Here is a 22,932-nt window from a genome sequence, read left to right on the forward strand (position 1 = left end):
CACACAATTGTTCTGTTCCTTATCAAATTCCAAATAGTACAGCGACAATGATTAAATTATATCAGATAAAACGTTGGTCGCTTGAAGCCAATTACAAGCGCGATATTAATCGTATTTTATATTTTAATTTACAAAAAAGATTAAAACTTACACTCACTCATGCCAATCCCGGTACCAGCTTAAAAAAAGAAATAAATTAAAGATAATTATGAAATTACACCGATGTACTGCCCATTGAATGCGAGACTGTACAGCGAGAGTGATAACATAATGTAATTTTCTACATATTAATTTAGTTTACCCCTACTTTTATATTGACCTTGTACAATGGTACCTGATATAATTATTTATATCAGGTTAATATGATTTTCGATCATACCATTTAATTAATGAATGCATGGTATAACGCTGTCTGCTGTATTTTTATCACGTAAACAAGACGTTTGCATTTTAGGCAATGTTTGGATATATGTCACTTAACTGGGAATCAACTATAAAGTATTCGATTGTGCAAACATAGATTCAGATTCAGCACATCACATAAGTTGGTACAGAGATAGAATGTATTAAGACAAAAAGCAACAAACAGCAAAAACTTAAAACAACAAATACATAAATCTTTAAGAAGCACGTGTGCTCATTATCTTATTCTTAACACGTTAAAGGGACCGTCAACCTCGAATGACTAAAGAAATCTAAGTTCTAAAATACCGTATATATTTTAAATTATTAGTTTAAAATAACACGACTGGTACATTACATTACTTGAAAAAAGTTGTTAAGTTTTCAAATTTACAGTATATTTGTTAATAAATTTTTCTGGGTACAGCTAGGTACCAGGTAACTACCAGTTAACTATAAATAACGCAAGTAGATTGACCATCATCGTCACGTGGTAAACGCAGGAATGCAAATTGGGCATGCGTATTGAATTGTATTTATTTTATATCTAAAATGATCAATCTACCTGCGTTAGTTATAGTGTGTATATCGTTATGTCACCTATTTTCGCAATGTTCTTTCGATTTCACATCGCGAAATTTTATTACCAGATATACTGAAAATATGAACATTTTTCAAGTAATGTAATATACCAGTCGTGATATTTAATCAATATAAACAAATAATTGTAAAAATACGGTAATTTAGAACTTTTCTTTTTTTCGTCATTCGTGGTTGACTGTCTGTTTAAACGTAAAACATCGTATTCATTCCCGCTAGAAATGCAGCGTCGTAGCAATTATATTTCATTATATCTTTAACAATGTGGACGTAGAGGTATGATAAACAGAAAAAAACAACAGATATGCCATATCGTTGTGTAATATATCAGGATCGACACGTATAAAACCACTGCTTTTTAAGTCACGCTGTTCTTTTGACCGGCTACAAAACAACGTTAGGGCTGTAACCCAATCTGTTATGCTCTGTATATCAACCATTGTGCGGAGATACGACGTATTACTCGGATTCTTCAATTGTGGAAAAAATAACAATACAAAATATAAATTATCGATGAAATTACAGAGTCTTATCGAATTTTCGTGAGAATTGTTTTAATGTGGGCGTAGACGTATGATAAACAGAACAATCGCTTAGCGCCCAGTCGTGTTAAATGTCAGGCTTAGCACGAAGAAAAATCAAACAGACCGAAATACCTCGCTGTTATTTTATTCTAAGTCTCACTTGTTATTAAACAAATCGATAAAGCACTTACCTGTTATTTTTTTAATACAAGATAATAATATGGTCCTTAAACTCAATAAAATACACCATTGTATAATCGTAGGAAAAGAAATAAAGTAAAAAAACAAAACGATATCACTCATGTGAACTGCTCCTTATCTAATGCAAATGGGTCTAGCTTGCGTGATAACATAATATATATCTATATATTACAATATAACAGATATCAAGTTGGTCGCTGGAACTTCAATAAAATTTACCTCATTTCAAGCGTAGGAAAAGAAATAAACCAAAAGAAAAACTGACATCACACCAGTGTACTGCCCTTTATAGAAATGATTACCTGTGTAGCGAAAGAGATAATAATATATATCGTTACACACATAAATGTATAAGATAACAAGTTGGTCGTTAATCTAAATAAAAATACAATACGAAATAAAACAATGAAGCGATAATGTTATTACAAGTTTGAGTTCGCAAAAATGGTTTTTTTAAGTATACTAAGTCACGGTTACCCAAGTACCAGCTTAGGAAAAATAAATACACTAAAAGTGTGTATGACATCACAACGGTGTACATCTCCTTAGCGAATGAACAGTTTCAAAGCGACGGTGATTGAATAGTACATACATATATCGGATCAAAGGTTGATCAAGAAAACTAAATAAACTACCAAGTGTGATACGTATCAATTTAGCAATTTTCATTCGCAAAATTATTTAAAGGTATACTCACTCATGGTACCCCCAAAGCCAGCTTAAAAAAAGAATCAATCCAAAATTATATTTAATATCACTTGGTAATAATACTCCTTATCGAATGCAAGACATTAAAACGAAAGTGAGAAAATAATGTAAATTAATAAATTCACATATCAAAGATAACACGTTTAGCGATTAAACTTAATATTGAACAATGTTTGACACCCACCACATGTGCATTTTTAGTTTCAAGAGAGATTTAAATGTATATTCCCACATGCAACAGCTAGATCCAGCTAAAGAAAGTAAATAAAATTAGAGTTTCAAAAACATCACACAATTGTTCTGTTCCTTATCAAATTCCAAATAGTACAGCGATAATTATTAAATTATATCAGATAAAACGTAGGTCGCTTGAAGCCAATTACAAGCGCGATATTAATCAAATTTTATATTTTAATTTACAATAAAGATTAAAACTAATAAACTAATAATCACTCATGACACACCGGTACCAGCTTAAGAGAAGAAATAAAGCAAAGATAATTATGAAATTACACCGATGTACTGCTCATTGAATGCGAGACTGTACAGCGCGAGTGATAACATAATGTATTTTTGTACATATTAATTTTGTATACCCCTACTTTTAAATAAGTTGATACAGAGATAGAATATATTAAGACACAAAAAGCAACAAAAACAGCAAACAATCAAAACATAAACAAATAACTTATATTCAAAAGCGCAAGTGCTCAGTACGTCATTCTAAACACGTAAAATATCAAACATCGTATTCGTTCCCGCTAGAAATGTAGCGTCGTAGCGATTATATTTTATTATATCATTTTAAATGGGGGCATGTAGGTATGATTATCAGAAAAAAACAGGTTACTGCCTTCTCGTTGTGTAATCTATCAGGCTCGGCACGAATAAAACCAATTCTTTGTAAGCCTCAAGTTCAAGCCTAGGGAAAAAAAATAAAACAAAAAAATGGACATCACACCGGTGCACTGCCCGTTATCGAATGCTTCACTTTATAGCGAAAGTCATAACATGATTATATATACATACACATTTGTCAGATAACACGTTGGTCGCTAAAACTAAATAAAATTACAAACGAAAAGTGTTCATTTCATTACAAGTTTAGTTCGCAAAAAAATGATGAAAAAATATATTTAGTCACGATATCCCCAGTACCAGCTAAGGGAAAACTAATACACTAAAAGTATGTATGACATCACAACAGTGTACATCGTCTCAGAAGATGAAAAAACTTTATAAAGGCGATGATTCAATATTAAATACGTCTAAATATATAAGATCCAAAGTTGATCTTTTACACTTTTTAAAAGACAAAGTGTGATACTTTTTTTGAATTTTTCAATTTTAATTTGCAAAATGATTTTAAGGTATACTCACTCATGGTGCCTCCAGCTTAATTAAAGAAATAAATCAAAATTACATATCACAAGGTAATACTATTCCTTATCGATTGCAAAACGGTCAAACAAAAGTTTTAAATCATATAATTGATTAATTAAAATACCGCAGATAACAAGTAAATCGGTTAATCTCAATACAATACAATGTATGACACCCATCACATTTGCAGTTTTAGTTCTCATGAGAGATTTAAATGTATTCTTACACATGTAACCCCCAGAAGCAGCTAAAAAGGAAATTAGAGTATAAAAACATCATACGAGTGTTCTGATGCTTATCAAAGTCCAATTAGTACAGAGAAAGTGATTGTATGATAGTAATATAATACATATATATATTACGAAAAAAGTTAATGCATTCTGAGGTAAAGTCGTGTGGTAATTTGGGGCCTGCTTGTCTGCCTTTAATGTTTCCATTGTGTCGTCATTATTGTGAGTTTACTATATCATCTAAAGGTTAGAGTGGGGTTTTTACCAAGCATGATATTGCAGTTAGTCAAATGTCATTTGTCTGGCTGTATGGCATAACAGTCATAAGTCAGATGTCCATTTGTGTTATGTGCCACGTTTGTATTATGTTGTACAATGCATTTGAATAACTTTCTGAATATTGTTTAGTAAATGACATAATGTAAAAACACATTTACATCGCAGTAGAATTTCCGTGCCATATTATTTTTGGCATTTTAGGATAATTTCGGCTCATATGACTGGGTGAGTCACGTAAGAATATCGAATATAAAATATATTTTTTATAAACAACAGGTAGCAAAATGAGTTACATATAATCGGTCAGTAACCACATTTTAACTTACTGTTTTGACCTATTAATTCTTTTCAGCTCAATTCAACAGTGCAAAATGCCCATAATATCACTTTAAATAGTACATAAATATATCGGATCAAAGGTTGATCAAGAAAACTAAATAAACTACCAAGTGTGATGCGTATCAATTTAGCAATTTTCATTCGCAAAATTATTTAAAGGTATACTCACTCATGGTACCCCCAGTGCCAGCTTAAACGAAGAAATAATCCAAAATTAGATTTAATATCACTTGGTTATAATACACATTATCGAATGCAAGACATTAAAACGAAATTGAAAAAATAATGTAAATTTATAAATTCACATATCACAGATAACACGTTTAGCGATTAAACTTAATACCGAACAATGTTTGACACCCACCACATTGGCATTTTGAGTTTCAAGAGAGATTTAAATGTATATTCCCACATGCAACAGCTAGATCCAGCTAAAGAAAGTAAATAAAATTAGAGTTTCAAAAACATCACACAATTGTTCTGTTCCTTATCAAATCCCAAATAGTACAGCAATAATTATTAAATTATATCAGATAAAACGTAGGTCGCTTGAAGCCAATTACAAGCGCGATATTAATCAAATTTTATATTTTAATTTACAATAAAGATTAAAACTAATAAACTAATAATCACTCATGACAGTCCGGCACCAGCTTAAGAGAAGATATAAAGCAAAGATAATTATGAAATTACACCGATGTACTGCTCATTGAATGCGAGACTGTACAGCGCGAGTGATAACATAATGTATTTTTGTACATATTAATTTTGTATACTCCTACTTTTAAATTAGTTGATCCAGAGATAGAATATATTAAGACACAAAAAGCAACAAAAACAGCAAACAATCAAAACATAAACAAATAACTTGTATTGAAAAGCGCAAGTGCTCAGTACGTCATTCTAAACACGTAAAATATCAAACATCGTATTCTTTCCCTCTAGAAATGCAGCGTCGAAGCGATTATATTTCATTATATCATTTTAAATGGGGGCATGTAGGACTGTGGGTATGATTATCAGAAAAAACAGGTTACTGCCTTCTTGTTGTGTAATCTATCAGGCTCGGCACGAATAAAACCAATTCTTTGTAAGCCTCAAGTTCAAGCGTAGGGAAAAAAAACTAAAACAAAAAAATGGACATCACACCGGTGCACTGCCCCTTATCGAATGCTTCACTGTATAGCGAAAGTCATAACATGATTATATAGTTATACATACACATTTGTCAGATAACACGTTGGTCGCTAAAACTAAATACAAAACGCAAAAAGTGTTCATTTCATTACAAGTTAAGTTCGCAAAAAAATGATGAAAACATATATTCAGTCACGATATCCCAAGTACCAGCTAAGGGAAAACTAATACACTAAAAGTATGTATGACATCACAACGGTGTACATCATCTGAGAAGATGAAAAAACTTTATAAAGGCGATGATTCAATATTAAATACGTCCAAATATATAAGATCCAAAGTTGATCTTATACACTTGTTAAAAGACAAAGTGTGATACTTTTTCAATTTTTCAATTTTAATTTGCAAAATGATTTAAAGGTATACTCACTCATGGCGCCTCCAGCTTAATTAAAGAAATAAACCAAAATTACATATCACAAGGTAAAACTACTCCTTATCGATTGCAATAAGGTCAAACAAAAGTTTTAAATCATATTATTTAATTAATTAAAATACCGCAGATAACAAGTAAATCGCTTAATCTCAATACAATACAATGTATGACACCCATCACATTTGCAGTTTTAGTTCTCATGAGAAATTTAAATGTATTCTTACACATGTTACCCCCAGAAGCAGCTAAAAATGAAATTAGAGTATAAAAACATCATACGGGTGTTCTGATGCTTATCAAAGTCCAATTAGTACAGCGAAAGTGATTGTATGATAGTAATATTATAAATATATATATAACGAAATATAGTTAATGCATTCTGAGGTAAAATCGTGTGGTAATATGGGGCCTGCTTGTCAGCCTTTAATGTTTCCATTGTGTCGTCATTATTGTGAGTATACTATATCATCTAAAGGTAAGAGTGGAGTTTTTACCAAGCATGATATTGCAGTAAGTCAAATATCATTTGTCTGGCTGTATGGCATAACAGTCATAAGTCAGATGTCCATTTGTGTTATGTGCCACGTTTGTATTATGTTGTACAATGTATTTGAATAACTTTCTGAATATTGTTTAGTAAATGACATAATGTAAAAACACATTTACATCGCAGTAGAATTTCCGTGCCATATTATTTTTGGTAGGTAGACACGTTTGAAACAATATTTCAAAATCAGTGATCCAAAATACGCGGTTTTAAAAGAAATAAAACGATAATAAAATCTAAATGGAACATAATCTGCAATGTTAGTCAATAAGAAAATACAAGGTTATTACATACATTGTATAGGTAAATTAAAGGTCAATTATTTCTACAATTGTTCATTCTGAGAGACTATTGTGAAAACTCACCGCAGAGGTTACAATGACCTGCGCAGTTCTCCCATACCCACGCTTTGAATTCGGTTATCGTGCACAAGTCGGCAGCGTAGGTGGCGCAGTTGGAGATCGTGTCTAAGCATGTCCCGGTATGACCGTTTAAACTTCCACCTATACCCATGATTCCGTTAAAATATATATATAGTATATACTAACTATTAGTACTTAGCATTGTCTTCTATAACTGTTATATTAAATACAAATGTACAATTTGAATACAATGTGTCATTGAAAAATCCAAAACAGGCAACATTAGCACAGATAGACTTCATTTTTGTGAATGCAGCTAAATATTTACTTCATGGTTCAGCATTTATAGTTTAAACATACAATTTAACACCACACCATGTAATAAATTGCAACAAGGCGATTATGTTATAATAACTGGTATTGAAATTCTTGATTATCTACAATTATCTGTTTTATTTCATTGTAAATCTCATGGTATTTGTTAATCTCGTTATGTATCAGATTATTTATAATTTATAATATGTTTGCATTAACATTACAATCCTCGTAACATTAGGCATGTAAAGCAACAAAAGTGAACATTTGTAAATATGCATCACTTGGTAATACTACTCCTTATCGAATGAAAGACATTAAAACGAAAGTGAAAAAATAATGTAAATTTATAAATTCAAATATCACATATAACACGTTTAGCGATTAAACTTAATACAGAACAATGTTTGACACCCACCACATTTGCATTTTTAGTTTTCAAGAGATATTCCAATGTATATTCACACATGCAACAGCTAGATCTAGCTAAAGAAAGTAAATTAAATCAGAGTTTCAAAAACATCACACAAGTGTTCTGTTCCTTATCAAATTCCAAATAGTACAGCGACAATGATTAAATTATATCAGATAACACGTTGGTCGCTTGAAGCAAATTAGTGCGATATTAATCAAATTTTATATTTTAATTTACAAAAAAGATTAAAACTAATAAACTAATAATACATCCTGACACCCGGTACCAGCTTAAGAGAAGAAATAAAGCAAAGATAATTATGAAATTACACCGATGTACTGCTCATTGAATGCGAGACTGTACAGCGCGAGTGATAACATAATGTATTTTTGTACATATTAACTTTGTATACCCCTACTTTTAAATAAGTTGATGCAGAGATAGAATATATTAAGACACAAAAAGCAACAAAAAAAATCAAACAATCAAAACATAAACAAATAACTTATATTCAAAAGCGCAAGTGCTCAGTACGTCATTCAAAACACGTATAATATCAAACATCGAATTCTTTCCCGCTAGAAATGCAGCATCGTGGCGATTATATTTCATTATATCATTTTAAATGGGGGCATGTAGGTATGATTATCAGAAAAAAACAGGTTACTGCCTTCTCGTTGTGTAATCTATCAGGCTCGGCACGAATAAAACCAATTCTTTGTAAGCCTCAAGTTCAAGCCTAGGGAAAAAAAACTAAAACAAAAAAATGGACATCACACCGGTGCACTGCCCCTTATCGAATGCTTCACTTTATAGCGAAAGTCATAACATGATTATATAGTTATACATACACATTTGTCAGATAACACGTTGGTCGCTAAAACTAAATAAAATTACAAACGAAAAGTGTTCATTTCATAACAAGTTTAGTTCGCAAAAAAATGATGAAAAAATATATTCAGTCACGATATCCCCAGTACCAGCTAAGGGAAAACTAATACACTAAAAGTATGTATGACATCACAACGGTGTACATCGTCTCAGAAGATGAAAAAACTCTATAAAGGCGATGATTCAATATTAAATACGTCCAAATATATAAGATCCAAAGTTGATCTTTTACACTTTTTAAAAGACAAAGTGTGATACTTTTTTTGAATTTTTCAATTTTAATTTGCAAAATGATTTTAAGGTATACTCACTCATGGTGCCTCCAGCTTAATTAAAGAAATAAATCAAAATTACATATCACAAGGTAATACTATTCCTTATCGATTGCAAAACGGTCAAACAAAAGTTTTAAATCATATAATTGATAATTTAAAATACCGCAGATAACAAGTAAATCGCTTAATCTCAATACAATACAATGTATGACACCCATCACATTTGCAGTTTTAGTTGTCATGAGAGATTTAAATGTATTCTTACACATGTAACCCCCAGAAGCAGCTAAAAAGAAAATTAGAGTATAAAAACATCATACGAGTGTTCTGATGCTTATCAAAGTCCAATTAGTACAGAGAAAGTGATTGTATGATAGTAATATAATAAATATATATATTACGAAAAAAGTTAATGCATTCTGAGGTAAAGTCGTGTGGTAATTTGGGGCCTGCTTGTCTGCCTTTAATGTTTCCATTGTGTCGTCATTATTGTGAGTATACTATATCATCTAAAGGTTAGAGTGGGGTTTTTACCAAGCATGATATTGCAGTTAGTCAAATGTCATTTGTCTGGCTGTATGGCATAACAGTCATAAGTCAGATGTCCATTTGTGTTATGTGCCACATTTGTATTATGTTGTACAATGCATTTGAATAACTTTCTGAATATTGTTTAGTAAATGACATAATGTAAAAACACATTTATATCGCAGTAGAATTTCCGTGCCATATTATTTTTGGCATTTTTGGATAATTTCGGCTCATATGACTGGGTGAGTCACGTAAGAATATCGAATATAAAATATATTTTTTATAAACAACAGGTAGCAAGATGAGTTACATATAATCGGTCAGTAACCACATTTTAACTAACTCTTTTGACCTGTTAATTCTTTTCAGCTTAATTCAACAGTGCAAAATGCCCAAAATATCACCTTAAATAGTACATAAATATATCGGATCAAAGGTTGATCAAGAAAACTAAATAAACTACCAAGTGTGATACGTATCAATTTAGCAATTTTCATTCGCAAAATTATTTAAAGGTATACTCACTCATGGTACCCCCAGTGCCAGCTTAAACGAAGAAATTATCCGAAATTAGATTTAATATCACTTGGTAATAATACTCATTATCGAATGCAAGACATTAAAACGAAATTGAAAAAATAATGTAAATTTATAAATTCACATATCACAGATAACACGTTTAGCGATTAAACTTAATACAGAACAATGTTTGACACCCACCACATTTGCATTTTTAGTTTTCAAGAGAGATTTAAATGTATATTCCCACATGCAACAGCTAGATACAGCTAAAGAAAGTAAATAAAATTAGAGTTTCAAAAACATCACACACGTGTTCTGTTCCTTATCAAATTCCAAATAGTACAGCGACAATGATTCAATTATATCAGATAACACGTTTGTCGCTTGAAGCCAATTACAAGTGCGATATTAATCAAATATCTATAAGCCAATTACAAGCGTGATATTAATCAAATTTTATATTTTAATTTACAATAAAGATAAAAACTAATAAACTAATTATCACTCATGACACCCCGGTACCAGCTTAAGAGAAGAAATGAAGCAAAGATAATTATGAAATTACACCGATGTACTGCTCATTGAATGCGAGACTGTACAGCGAGAGTGATAACATAATGTAATTTTCTACATATTAATTTAGTTTACCCCTACTTTTAAATAAGTTGATACAGAGATACAATATATTAAGACACAAAAAGCAACAAAAACAGCAAACAATCAAAACATAAACAAATAACTTATATTCAAAAGCGCAAGTTCTCAGTACGTCATTCTAAACACGTAAAATATCAAACATCGTATTCGTTCCCGCTAGAAATGCTAGAAAAAATATATTCAGTCACGATATCCCCAGTACCAGCTAAGGGAAAACTAATACACTAAAAGTATGTATGACATCACAACGGTGTGCATCGTCTCAGAAGAAGATGTAAAAACTTTATAAAGGCGATGATTCAATATTAAATACGTCCAAATATATAAGATCCAAAGTTGATCTTTTACACTTTAAAAAAGACAAAGTGTGATACTTTTTTGAATTTTTCAATTTTAATTTGCAAAAGGATTTAAAGGTATACTCACTCATGGTGCCTCCAGCTTAATTAAAGAAATAAACCAAAATTACATATCACAAAGTAATACTACTTCTTATCGAATGCAATACGGTCAAACAAAAGTTTTAAATCATATAATTTATTAATGAAAATACCGCAGATAAGTAAATCTCTTAATCTCAATACAATACAATGTATGACACTAATCACATTTGCAGTTTTAGTTCTCATGAGAGATTTAAATGTATTCTTACACATGTTACCCCCAGAAGCAGCTAAAAATGAAATTAGAGTATAAAAACACCATACGGGTTTTCTGATGCTTATCAAAGTCCAATAAGTACAGCGAAAGTGATTGTATGATAGTAATATTATAAATATATATATTACGAAAACAGTTAATGCATTCTGAGGTAAAGTCGTGTGGTAATATGGGGCCTGCTTGTCTGCCTTAAATGTTTCCATTGTGTCGTCATTATTGTGAGTTTACTATATCATCTAAAGGTTAGAGTGGGGTTTTTACCAAGCATGATATTGCAGTTAGTCAAATGTCATTTGTCTGGCTGTATGGCATAACAGCCATAAGTCAGATGTCCATTTGTGTTATGTGCCACGTTTGTATTATGTTGTACAATGTATTTGAATAACTTTCTGAATATTGTTTAGTAAATGACATAATGTAAAAACACATTTACATCGCAGTAGAATTTCCGTGCCATATTATTTTTGGCATTTTTGGATAATTTCGGCTCATATGACTGGGTGAGTCACGTAAGAATATCGAATATAAAATATATTTTTTATAAACAACAGGTAGCAAGATGAGTTACATATAATCGGTCAGTAACCACATTTTAACTAACTGTTTTGACCTGTTAATTCTTTTCAGCTCAATTCAACAGTGCAAAATGCCCATAATATCACTTTAAATAGTACATAAATATATCGGATCAAAGGTTGATCAAGAAAACTAAATAAACTACCAAGTGTGATGCGTATCAATTTAGCAATTTTCATTCGCAAAATTATTTAAAGGTATACTCACTCATGGTACCCCCAGTGCCAGCTTAAACGAAGAAATAATCCAAAATTAGATTTAATATCACTTGGTTATAATACACATTATCGAATGCAAGACATTAAAACGAAATTGAAAAAATAATGTAAATTTATAAATTCACATATCACAGATAACACGTTTAGCGATTAAACTTAATACAGAACAATGTTTGACACCCACCACATTTGCATTTTTAGTTTTCAAGAGAGATTTAAATGTATATTCCCACATGCAACAGCTAGATCCAGCTTAAGAAAGTAAATAAAATTAGAGTTTCAAAAACATCACACACGTGTTCTGTTCCTTATCAAATTCCAAATAGTACAGCGACAATGATTCAATTATATCAGATAACACGTTTGTCGCTTGAAGCCAATTACAAGTGCGGTATTAATCAAATATCTATAAGCCAATTACAAGCGCGATATTAATCAAATTTTATATTTTAATTTACAATAAAGATTAAAACTAATAAACTAATAATCACTCATGACACCCCGGTACCAGCTTAAGAGAAGAAATGAAGCAAAGATAATTATGAAATTACACCGATGTACTGCTCATTGAATGCGAGACTGTACAGCGAGAGTGATAACATAATGTAATTTTCTACATATTAATTTAGTTTACCCCTACTTTTAAATAAGTTGATACAGAGATACAATATATTAAGACACAAAAAGCAACAAAAACAGCAAACAATCAAAACATAAACAAATAACTTATATTCAAAAGCGCAAGTGCTCATTACGTCATTCTAAACACGTAAAATATTAAACATCGTATTCGTCCCCGATAGAAATGCAGCGTGGTAGCGATTATATTTCATTATATAATTTTAATGGGGGCATGTAGGTATGATTATCAGAAAAAAAAACAGGTTACTGCCTTCTCGTTGTGTAATCTATCAGGCTCGGCACGAATAAAACAAAATCTTTGTAAGCCTCAAGTTCAAGCGTAGGGAAAAAAACTAAAACAAAAAATGGACATCACACCGGTGCACTGCCCCCTATCGAAGGATTCACTGTATAGCGAAAGTCATAACATGATTATATAGTTATACATACACATTTGTCAGATAACACGTTGGTCGCTAAAACTAGATAAAAATACAAAACGTAAAAAGTGTTCATTTTATTACAAGTTTAGTTCGCAAAAAAATGATGAAAAAATATATTTAGTCACGATATCCCCAGTACCAGCTAAGGGAAAACAAATACACTAAAAGTATGTATGACATCACAACGGTGTGCATCGTCTCAGAAGAAGATGTAAAAACTTTATAAAGGCGATGATTCAATATTAAATACGTCCAAATATATAAGATCCAAAGTTGATCTTTTACACTTTTCAAAAGACAAAGTGTGATACTTTTTTGAATTTTTCAATTTTAATTTGCAAAATGATTTAAAGGTATACTCACTCATGGTGCCTCCAGCTTAATTAAAGAAATAAACCAAAATTACATATCACAAGGTAATACTACTTCTTATCGATTGCAATACGGTTAAACAAAAGTTTTAAATCATATAATTTATTAATTAAAATGCCGCAGATAAGTAAATCTCTTAATCTCAATACAATACAATGTATGACACTCATCACATTTGCAGTTTTAGTTCTCATGAGAGATTTAAATGTATTCTTACACATGTTACCCACAGAAGCAGCTAAAAAAGAAATTAGAGTATAAAAACATCATACGGGTTTTCTGATGCTTATCAAAGTCCAATTAGTACAGCGAAAGTGATTGTATGATAGTAATATTATAAATATATATATTACGAAAACAGTTAATGCATTCTGAGGTAAAATCGTGTGGTAATATGGGGCCTGCTTGTCTGCCTTAAATATTTCCATTGTGTCGTCATTATTTTGAGTATACTATATCATCTAAAGGTTAGAGTGGGGTTTTTACCAAGCATAATATTGCAGTTAGTCAAATGTCATTTGTCTGGCTGTATGGCATAACAGTCATAAGTCAGATGTCCATTTGTGTTATGTGCCACGTTTGTATATGTTGTACAATGTATTTGAATAACTTTCTGAATATTGTTTAGTAAATGACATAATGTAAAAACACATTTACATCGCAGTAGAATTTCCGTGCCATATTATTTTTGGCATTTTTGGATAATTTCGGCTCATATGACTGGGTGAGTCACGTAAGAATATCGAATATAAAATATATTTTTTTATAAACAACAGGTAGCAAGATGAGTTACATAAAATCGGTCAGTAACCACATTTTAACTAACTCTTTTGACCTGTTAATTCTTTTCAGCTCAATTCAACAGTGCAAAATGCCCATAATATCACTTTAAATAGTACATAAATAGATCGGATCAAAGGTTGATCAAGAAAACTAAATAAACTACCAAGTGTGATACGTATCAATTTAGCAATTTTCATTCACAAAATTATTTAAAGGTATACTCACTCATGGTACCCCCAGTGCCAGCTTAAACGAAGAAATAATCCAAAATTAGATGTTATATCACTTGGTAATAATACTCATTATCGAATGCAAGACATTAAAACGAAATTGAAAAAATAATGTAAATTTATAAATTCACATATCACAGATAACACGTTTAGCGATTAAACTTAATACAGAACAATGTTTGACACCCACCACATTTGCATTTTAAGTTTTCAAGAGAGATTTAAATGTATATTCCCACATGCAACAGCTAGATCCAGCTAAAGAAAGTAAATAAAATTAGAGTTTCAAAAACACCACGCACGTGTTCTGTTCCTTATCAAATTCCAAATAGTACAGCGACAATGATTCAATTATATCAGATAACACGTTGGTCGCTTGAAGCCAATTACAAGTGCGATATTAATCAAATATCTATAAGCCAATTACAAGAGCGATATTAATCAAATTTTATATTTTAATTTACAATAAAGATTAAAACTAATAAACTAATAATCACTCATGACACCCCGGTACCAGCTTAAGAGAAGAAATGAAGCAAAGATAATTATGAAATTACACCGATGTACTGATCTTTAAATGCGAGACTGTACAGCGAGAGTGATAACATAATGTAATTTTCTACATATTAATTTAGTTTACCCCTACTTTTAAATAAGTTGATACAAAGATACAATATATTAAGACACAAAAAGCAACAAAAACAGCAAACAATCAAAACATAAACAAATAACTTATATTCAAAAGCGCAAGTGCTCAGTATGTCATTCTAAACACGTAAAATATCAAACATCGTATTCGTTCCCGCTAGAAATGCAGCGTCGTAGCGATTATATTTCATTATATCATTTTTAATGGGGGCATGTAGGTATGATTATCAGAAAAAAACAGGTTACTGCCTTCTCGTTGTGTAATCTATCAGGCTCGGTACGAATAAAACCAATTCTTTGTAAGCCTCAAGTTCAAGCGTAGGGAAAAAAACTAAAACAAAAAATGGACATCACACCGGTGCACTGCCCCCTGTCGAAGGATTCACTGTATAGCGAAAGTCATAACATGATTATATAGTTATACATACACATTTGTCAGATAACACGTGGGTCGCTAAAACTAAATAAAAATACAAAACGTAAAAAGTGTTCATTTCAATACAAGTTTAGTTCGCAAAAAATGATGAAAAAATATATTCAGTCACGATATCCCCAGAACCAGCTAAGGGAAAACTAATACACTAAAAGTATGTATGACATCACAACGGTGTGCATCGTCTCAGAAGAAGATGTAAAGACTTTATAAAGGCGATGATTCAATATTAAATAGGTCCAAATATAAAAGATCCAAAGTTGATCTTTTACACTATTTAAAAGACAAAGTGTGATACTTTTTTGAATTTTTCAATTTTAATTTGCAAAATGATTTAAAGGTATACTCACTTATGGTGCCTCCAGCTTAATTAAAGAAATAAACCAAAATTACATATCACAAGGTAATACTACTTCTTATCGATTGCAATACGGTCAAACAAAAGTTTTAAATCATATAATTAATTAATTAAAATACCGCAGATAACAAGTAAATCGCTTAATCTCAATACAATACAATGTATGACACCCATCACATTTGCAGTATTAGTTCTCATGAGTGATTTAAATGTATTCTTTCACATGTTAGCCCCAGAAGCAGCTAAAAAGGAAATTAGAGTATAAAAATATCATACGGGTTTTCTGATGCTTATCAAAGTCCAATTAGTACAGCGAAAGTGATTGTATGATACTAATATTATAAATATATATATATATATATATATATATATATATATATATATATTACGAAAAATGTTAGTGCATTCTGAGGTAAAATCGTGTGGTTATATGGGGCCTGCTTGTCTGCCTTTAATGTTTTCATTGTGTCGTCATTATTGTGAGTACACTATATCATCTAAAGGTTAGAGTGGGGTATTTACCAAGCATGATATTGCAGTTAGTCATCTGTCATTTGTCTGGCTGTATGGCATAAAAGTCATAAGTCAGATGTCCATTTGTGTTATGTGCCACGTTTGTATATGTTGTATTTGATTAACTTTCTGAATATTGTTTAGTAAATGACATAGTTAATGACATAATGTAAAAACACATTTACATCGCAGTGGAATTTCCGTGTCATATTATGTTTGGTAGGTAGACACGTTTGAAACAATATTTCAAAATCAGTGATCCAATATACGCGGCGTTAAAAGACATAAAACGATAATAAAATCTAAATGGAACATAATCTCCAATTTTAGTCAATTAGAAAATACAAGGTTATTACATACATTGTATAGGTAAATTAAATGTCAATTATTTCTACAATTGTTCACTCTGAGAGACCCTTGTGAAAACTCACCGCAGAGGTTACAATGATCTGCGCAGTTATCTGTGGCCCACAATCTGTAGGAGGCGGTCGTGCACACTTCGGCAGCGTAGGCGGCGCAGTTGGGGATCTTGTCTAAGCATGTCCCGGTTTGACCGTTTAAACTTCCACCTATACCCATGATGCCGTTAAAATATATATCTTGTATATACTAACTATTCGAACTTAGCCTCGGCTTTTATGATGTTATATTAAATAGAAATGTACAATTTGAATACAATGTGTCATTGAAAAATCCAAAACAGGCAAAATTAGCACAGATAGACTTCATTTTTGTGAATGCAGCTAAATATTTACTTCATGGTTCAGCATTTATAGTTTAAACATACAATTTAACACCACACCATGTAATAAATTGCAACAAGGCGATTATGTTATAATTACTGGTATTGAAAATCTTGATTATCTACAATTATCTGTTTTATTTCATTGTAAAACTTATGGTATTTGTTAATCTTGTTATGTATCAGATTATTTATAATTTATAATCTGTTTGCAGTAACATTACAAATCCTCGTAACATTAGGTATGTAAAGCATCAAAAGTGAACATTTGTCAATATGCACACGATATGCACAGTGCATCTATAAGCAACACTTAAAGGTAAGCGGATTGAGGACGACAGCACATTTTGAAGCTAGGATCAACACTGCATATCATGTTTGGAAACATCCAGTGTTTCTTCACTACATTCAAGGAAAATGTATCCTACAGCTGAATGATTTCATAGAAAGAAATCAAGGTGTCGTGTAAACTTGTATTTTACATGCTTACCGGCCATATCACTGCACCGTAATGTTCTTGGCGGACTACTGTTTGGGGCGTTTACTAAGGTTAAAGGTCAAATGCAGTAAGGACTTGCGGACGATTGAACATGTTAAAGCGTTTCAACAACATCATGCATTTGTTCTAAAATTGTAATGTATACATGCAATAAATGAATTATTGAATAAATACATTTTAAATCAATGTACGTATAAGAATAATAGCCATAAGTTATTAATGCAATACACCGTTACTTTTGGTTGTTAAATTGAATGCAAATCAAATTGCCAAACTTCGTCTTGCCTGATGAAATTGCGTCATTGAATTTCGTTTCTCATTCAGTTCAAGGGCGATTTTGTTTGGGCATTTTGAAACGCAGTTGCATTAAAATATGATGTATGTGTGTGTCTAGGATTGAATGTTATAAAACATCAATGAAAGTATTTGTATATATTGCTAAAATGACAACGGTGAGATTACATTGTAGATTCCTCAAATAATTTCGAATAACATATGTTTTAAATGAAATGTTTTGGGTGAAATTTACGGATTGAGAACAGAGTCAGGGACTTTAAAGAGTATTTAATCACGTAATTGTGGTGCATTATAGTTTAAATTCTTGACGGGTGATTTAAAGGGCGATTTTGTGGAAAATGGTGGAAAAATGACAATACAAAACATATATTTTCAAAAAAATTACATATTCGTATTTATAATTAATTATTAATATGTTAATGTGTGCGTATTGGTATGATAAATCGAACATTCTGTTTGCGCCATGTCGTGTTAAAATATATAATGCTTATCAAGAATAAAAAACGAACAGATCGGCAAGTCTCGTCGTTATTTTATTCTTAGCCTCACGTGCTATATAAAAGGGCAATAGAGAATCTACCTGTTATACTTAAAATACCAGATAACAAGATGGCCCTTCAAGTCAATAAAATACACCCTAGTATAAGCGTAGGAAAAGAAATAAAGTAAAAACAAATCACTTCTGTGTGCTGCTCCTTATGGAATTCAATACTGCATAGTTTGAGTAATAGCATAATATATATTAATCCATAATAATATATCATATAACACGTTGGTCGCTTGAACGCAATAGAATATACCCCAGTTCAAGCGTAAGAAAACAAAAACTAAAATAAAAAAATGGACATCACACCGGTGCACTGCCCCTTATCGAATGCTTCACTGTATAGCGAAATTGATAACATGATATATAGTTTTTTTACACATTTGTCAGATAACACGTTGGTCGCTTAAACTTAATAAAAATGCAAAACGAAAAAAAGTGTTCGTTTCATTACAAGTTAAGCTCGCAAAAATTGATGCAAAAATATATTCAGTCACGATATCCCCAGTACCAACTAAGGACAAATAAATACACTAAAAGTATGTATGACATCACAACGGTGTACATCGTCTTAGCGGATGAAAAACTTTATAAAGACGATGTTTGAAAAATAGATACGTGCAAATATATGAGATCAAAAGTGGATCTTTTTAAAAGACAAAGTGTGATACTTTTTCAATTTTGCAATTTTAATTTGCAAAATGATTTAAAGGTATACTCACTCATGGTGCCTCCAGCTTAATTAAAGAAATAAACCACAATTACATATCACAAGGTTATACTACTCCTTATCGAATGCAATAAGGTCAAACAAAAGTTTTAAATCATATAATTAATTAATTAAAATACCGCAGATAACAAGCTAATCGCTTAATCTCAATACAATACAATGTATGACACCCATCACATTTGCAGTTTTAGTTCTCATGAGAGATTTAAATGTATTCTTACACATGTAACCCCCAGAAGCAGCTAAAAAGGAAATTAGAGTATAAAAACATCATACAGGTGTTCTGATGCTTATCAACGTCCAATTAGTACAGCGAAAGTGATTGTATGATACTAATATTATATATATATATATATATATATATATATATATATATATATATATATATATATATATATATATATATATATATATATATTACGAAAAATGTTAGTGCATTCTGAGGTAAAATCGTGTGGTTATATGGGGCCTGCTTGTCTGCCTTTAATGTTTTCATTGTGTCGTCATTATTGTGAGTACACTATATCATCTAAAGGTTAGAGTGGGGTATTTACCAAGCATGATATTGCAGTTAGTCATCTGTCATTTGTCTGGCTGTATGGCATAAAAGTCATAAGTCAGATGTCCATTTGTGTTATGTGCCACGTTTGTATATGTTGTATTTGATTAACTTTCTGAATATTGTTTAGTAAATGACATAGTTAATGACATAATGTAAAAACACATTTACATCGCAGTGGAATTTCCGTGTCATATTATGTTTGGTAGGTAGACACGTTTGAAACAATATTTCAAAATCAGTGATCCAATATACGCGGCGTTAAAAGACATAAAACGATAATAAAATCTAAATGGAACATAATCTCCAATTTTAGTCAATTAGAAAATACAAGGTTATTACATACATTGTATAGGTAAATTAAATGTCAATTATTTCTACAATTGTTCACTCTGAGAGACCCTTGTGAAAACTCACCGCAGAGGTTACAATGATCTGCGCAGTTATATGTGGCCCACAATCTGTAGGAGGCGGTCGTGCACAAGTCGGCAGCGTAGGCGGCGCAGTTGGGGATCTTGTCTAAGCATGTCCCGGTTTGACCGTTTAAACTTCCACCTATACCCATGATGCCGTTAAAATATATATCTTGTATATACTAACTATTCGAACTTAGTCTCGGCTTTTATGATGTTATATTAAAATAGAAATGTACAATTTGAATACAATGTGTCATTGAAAAATCCAAAACAGGCAACATTAGCACAGATAGACTTCATTTTTGTGAATGCAGCTAAATATTTACTTCATGGTTCAGCATTTATAGTTTAAACATACAATTTAACACCACACCATGTAATAAATTGCAACAAGGCGATTATGTTATAATAACTGGTATTGAAAATCTTGATTATCTACAATTATCTGTTTTATTTCATTGTAAAACTTATGGTATTTGTTAATCTCGTTATGTATCAGATTATTTATAATTTATAATCTGTTTGCAGTAACATTACAAATCCTCGTAACATTAGGTATGTAAAGCATCAAAAGTGAACATTTGTCAATATGCACACGATATGCACAGTGCATCTATAAGCAACACTTAAAGGTAAGCGGATTGAGGACGACAGCACATTTTGAAGCTAGGATCAACACTGCATATCATGTTTGGAAACATCCAGTGTTTCTTCACTACATTCAAGGAAAATGTATCCTACAGCTGAATGATTTCATAGAAAGAAATCAAGGTGTCGTGTAAACTTGTATTTTACATGCTTACCGGCCATATCACTGCACCGTAATGTTCTTGGCGGACTACTGTTTGGGGCGTTTACTAAGGTTAAAGGTCAAATGCAGTAAGGACTTGCGGACGATTGAACATGTTAAAGCGTTTCAACAACATCATGCATTTGTTCTAAAATTGTAATGTATACATGCAATAAATGAATTATTGAATAAATACATTTTAAATCAATGTACGTATAAGAATAATAGCCGTAAGTTATTAATGCAATACACCGTTACTTTTGGTTGTTAAATTGAATGCAAATCAAATTGCCAAACTTCGTCTTGCCTGATGAAATTGCGTCATTGAATTTCGTTTCTCATTCAGTTCAAGGACGATTTTGTTTGGGCATTTTGAAACGCAGTTGCATTAAAATATGATGTATGTGTGTGTCTAGGATTGAATGTTATAAAACATCAATGAAAGTATTTGTATATATTGCTAAAATGACAACGGTGAGATTACATTGTAGATTCCTCAAATAATTTCGAATAACATATGTTTCAAATGAAATGTTTTTGTTGAAATTTACGGATTGAGAACAGAGTCAGGGACTTTAAAGAGTATTTAATCACGTAATTGTGGTGCATTATAGTTTAAATTCTTGACGGGTGATTTAAAGGGCGATTTTGTGGAAAATGGTGGAAAAATGACAATACAAAACATATATTTTCAAAAAAATTACATATTCGTATTTATAATTAATTATTAATATTTTAATGTGTGCGTATTGGTATGATAAATCGAACATTCTGTTTGCGCCATGTCGTGTTTAAATATATAATGCTTATCAAGAATAAAAAACGAACAGATCGGCAAGTCTCGTCGTTATTTTATTCTTAGCCTCACGTGCTATATAAAAGGGCAATAGAGAATCTACCTGTTATACTTAAAATACCAGATAACAAGAAGGCCCTTCAAGTCAATAAAATACACCCTAGTATAAGCGTAGGAATAGAAATAAAGTAAAAACAAATCACTTCTGTGTGCTGCTCCTTATGGAATTCAATACTGCATAGTTTGAGTAATAGCATAATATATATTAATCCATAATAATATGTCATATAACACGTTGGTCGCTTGAACGCAATAGAATATACCCCAGTTCAAGCGTAAGAAAACAAAAACTAAAATAAAAAAATGGACATCACACCGGTGCACTGCCCCTTATCGAATGCTTCACTGTATAGCGAAATTGATAACATAATATATATTTTTTTTTTACACATTTGTCAGATAACACGTTGGTCGCTTAAACTTAATAAAAATGCAAAACGAAAAAAAGTGTTCGTTTCATTACAAGTTAAGCTCGCAAAAATTGATGCAAAAATATATTCAGTCACGATATCCCCAGTACTAACTAAGGACAAATAAATACACTAAAAGTATGTATGACATCACAACGGTGTACATCGTCTTAGCGGATGAAAAACTTTATAAAGACGATGATTGAAAAATAGATACGTGCAAATATATGAGATCAAAAGTGGATCTTTTTAAAAGACAAAGTGTGATATTTTTTCAATTTTGCAATTTTAATTTGCAAAATGATTTAAAGGTATACTCACTCATGGTGCCTCCAGCTTAATTAAAGAAATAAACCACAATTACATATTACAAGGTTATACTACTCCTTATCGAATGCAATAAGGTCAAACAAAAGTTTTAAATCATATAATTAATTAATTAAAATACCGCAGATAACAAGTTAATCGCTTAATCTCAAT

At 31.2% G+C, this 22,932-nt stretch overlaps 1 protein-coding gene across 50 annotated transcripts in view; it reads right to left on the reverse strand.

Annotated features, from left to right (window-relative positions):
* LOC127863025 (CD109 antigen-like) overlaps positions 1 to 22,932 on the reverse strand; it is a 94,751-nt gene that overhangs the window by 43,972 nt on the left and 27,847 nt on the right. For 6 of the 50 annotated variants that reach the window (XM_052402388.1, XM_052402379.1, XM_052402380.1 and 3 more), the window contains exons 21-37: positions 22,774 to 22,788; positions 20,398 to 20,535; positions 19,414 to 19,428; positions 17,041 to 17,178; positions 16,089 to 16,103; positions 14,653 to 14,673; positions 13,636 to 13,650; positions 12,198 to 12,218; positions 11,181 to 11,195; positions 10,101 to 10,121; positions 9,081 to 9,095; positions 7,152 to 7,289; positions 6,234 to 6,248; positions 4,836 to 4,856; positions 3,816 to 3,830; positions 2,425 to 2,445; positions 152 to 178 (exon numbers count right to left, since the gene is read on the reverse strand). In XM_052402388.1, coding sequence (XP_052258348.1) covers positions 152 to 178; positions 2,425 to 2,445; positions 3,816 to 3,830; positions 4,836 to 4,856; positions 6,234 to 6,248; positions 7,152 to 7,289; positions 9,081 to 9,095; positions 10,101 to 10,121; positions 11,181 to 11,195; positions 12,198 to 12,218; positions 13,636 to 13,650; positions 14,653 to 14,673; positions 16,089 to 16,103; positions 17,041 to 17,178; positions 19,414 to 19,428; positions 20,398 to 20,535; positions 22,774 to 22,788 — 666 coding nt within the window. The remainder of the gene's footprint in view (positions 1 to 151; positions 179 to 2,424; positions 2,446 to 3,815; positions 3,831 to 4,835; positions 4,857 to 6,233; positions 6,249 to 7,151; positions 7,290 to 9,080; positions 9,096 to 10,100; positions 10,122 to 11,180; positions 11,196 to 12,197; positions 12,219 to 13,635; positions 13,651 to 14,652; positions 14,674 to 16,088; positions 16,104 to 17,040; positions 17,179 to 19,413; positions 19,429 to 20,397; positions 20,536 to 22,773; positions 22,789 to 22,932) is intronic. The other 44 variants (XM_052402409.1, XM_052402406.1, XM_052402410.1 and 41 more) reach the window with 41 other exon arrangements.

Source organism: Dreissena polymorpha, chromosome 16 (assembly GCF_020536995.1).
Source record: "Dreissena polymorpha isolate Duluth1 chromosome 16, UMN_Dpol_1.0, whole genome shotgun sequence".
NCBI classification, from domain to species: Eukaryota; Metazoa; Mollusca; class Bivalvia; order Myida; family Dreissenidae; genus Dreissena; species Dreissena polymorpha.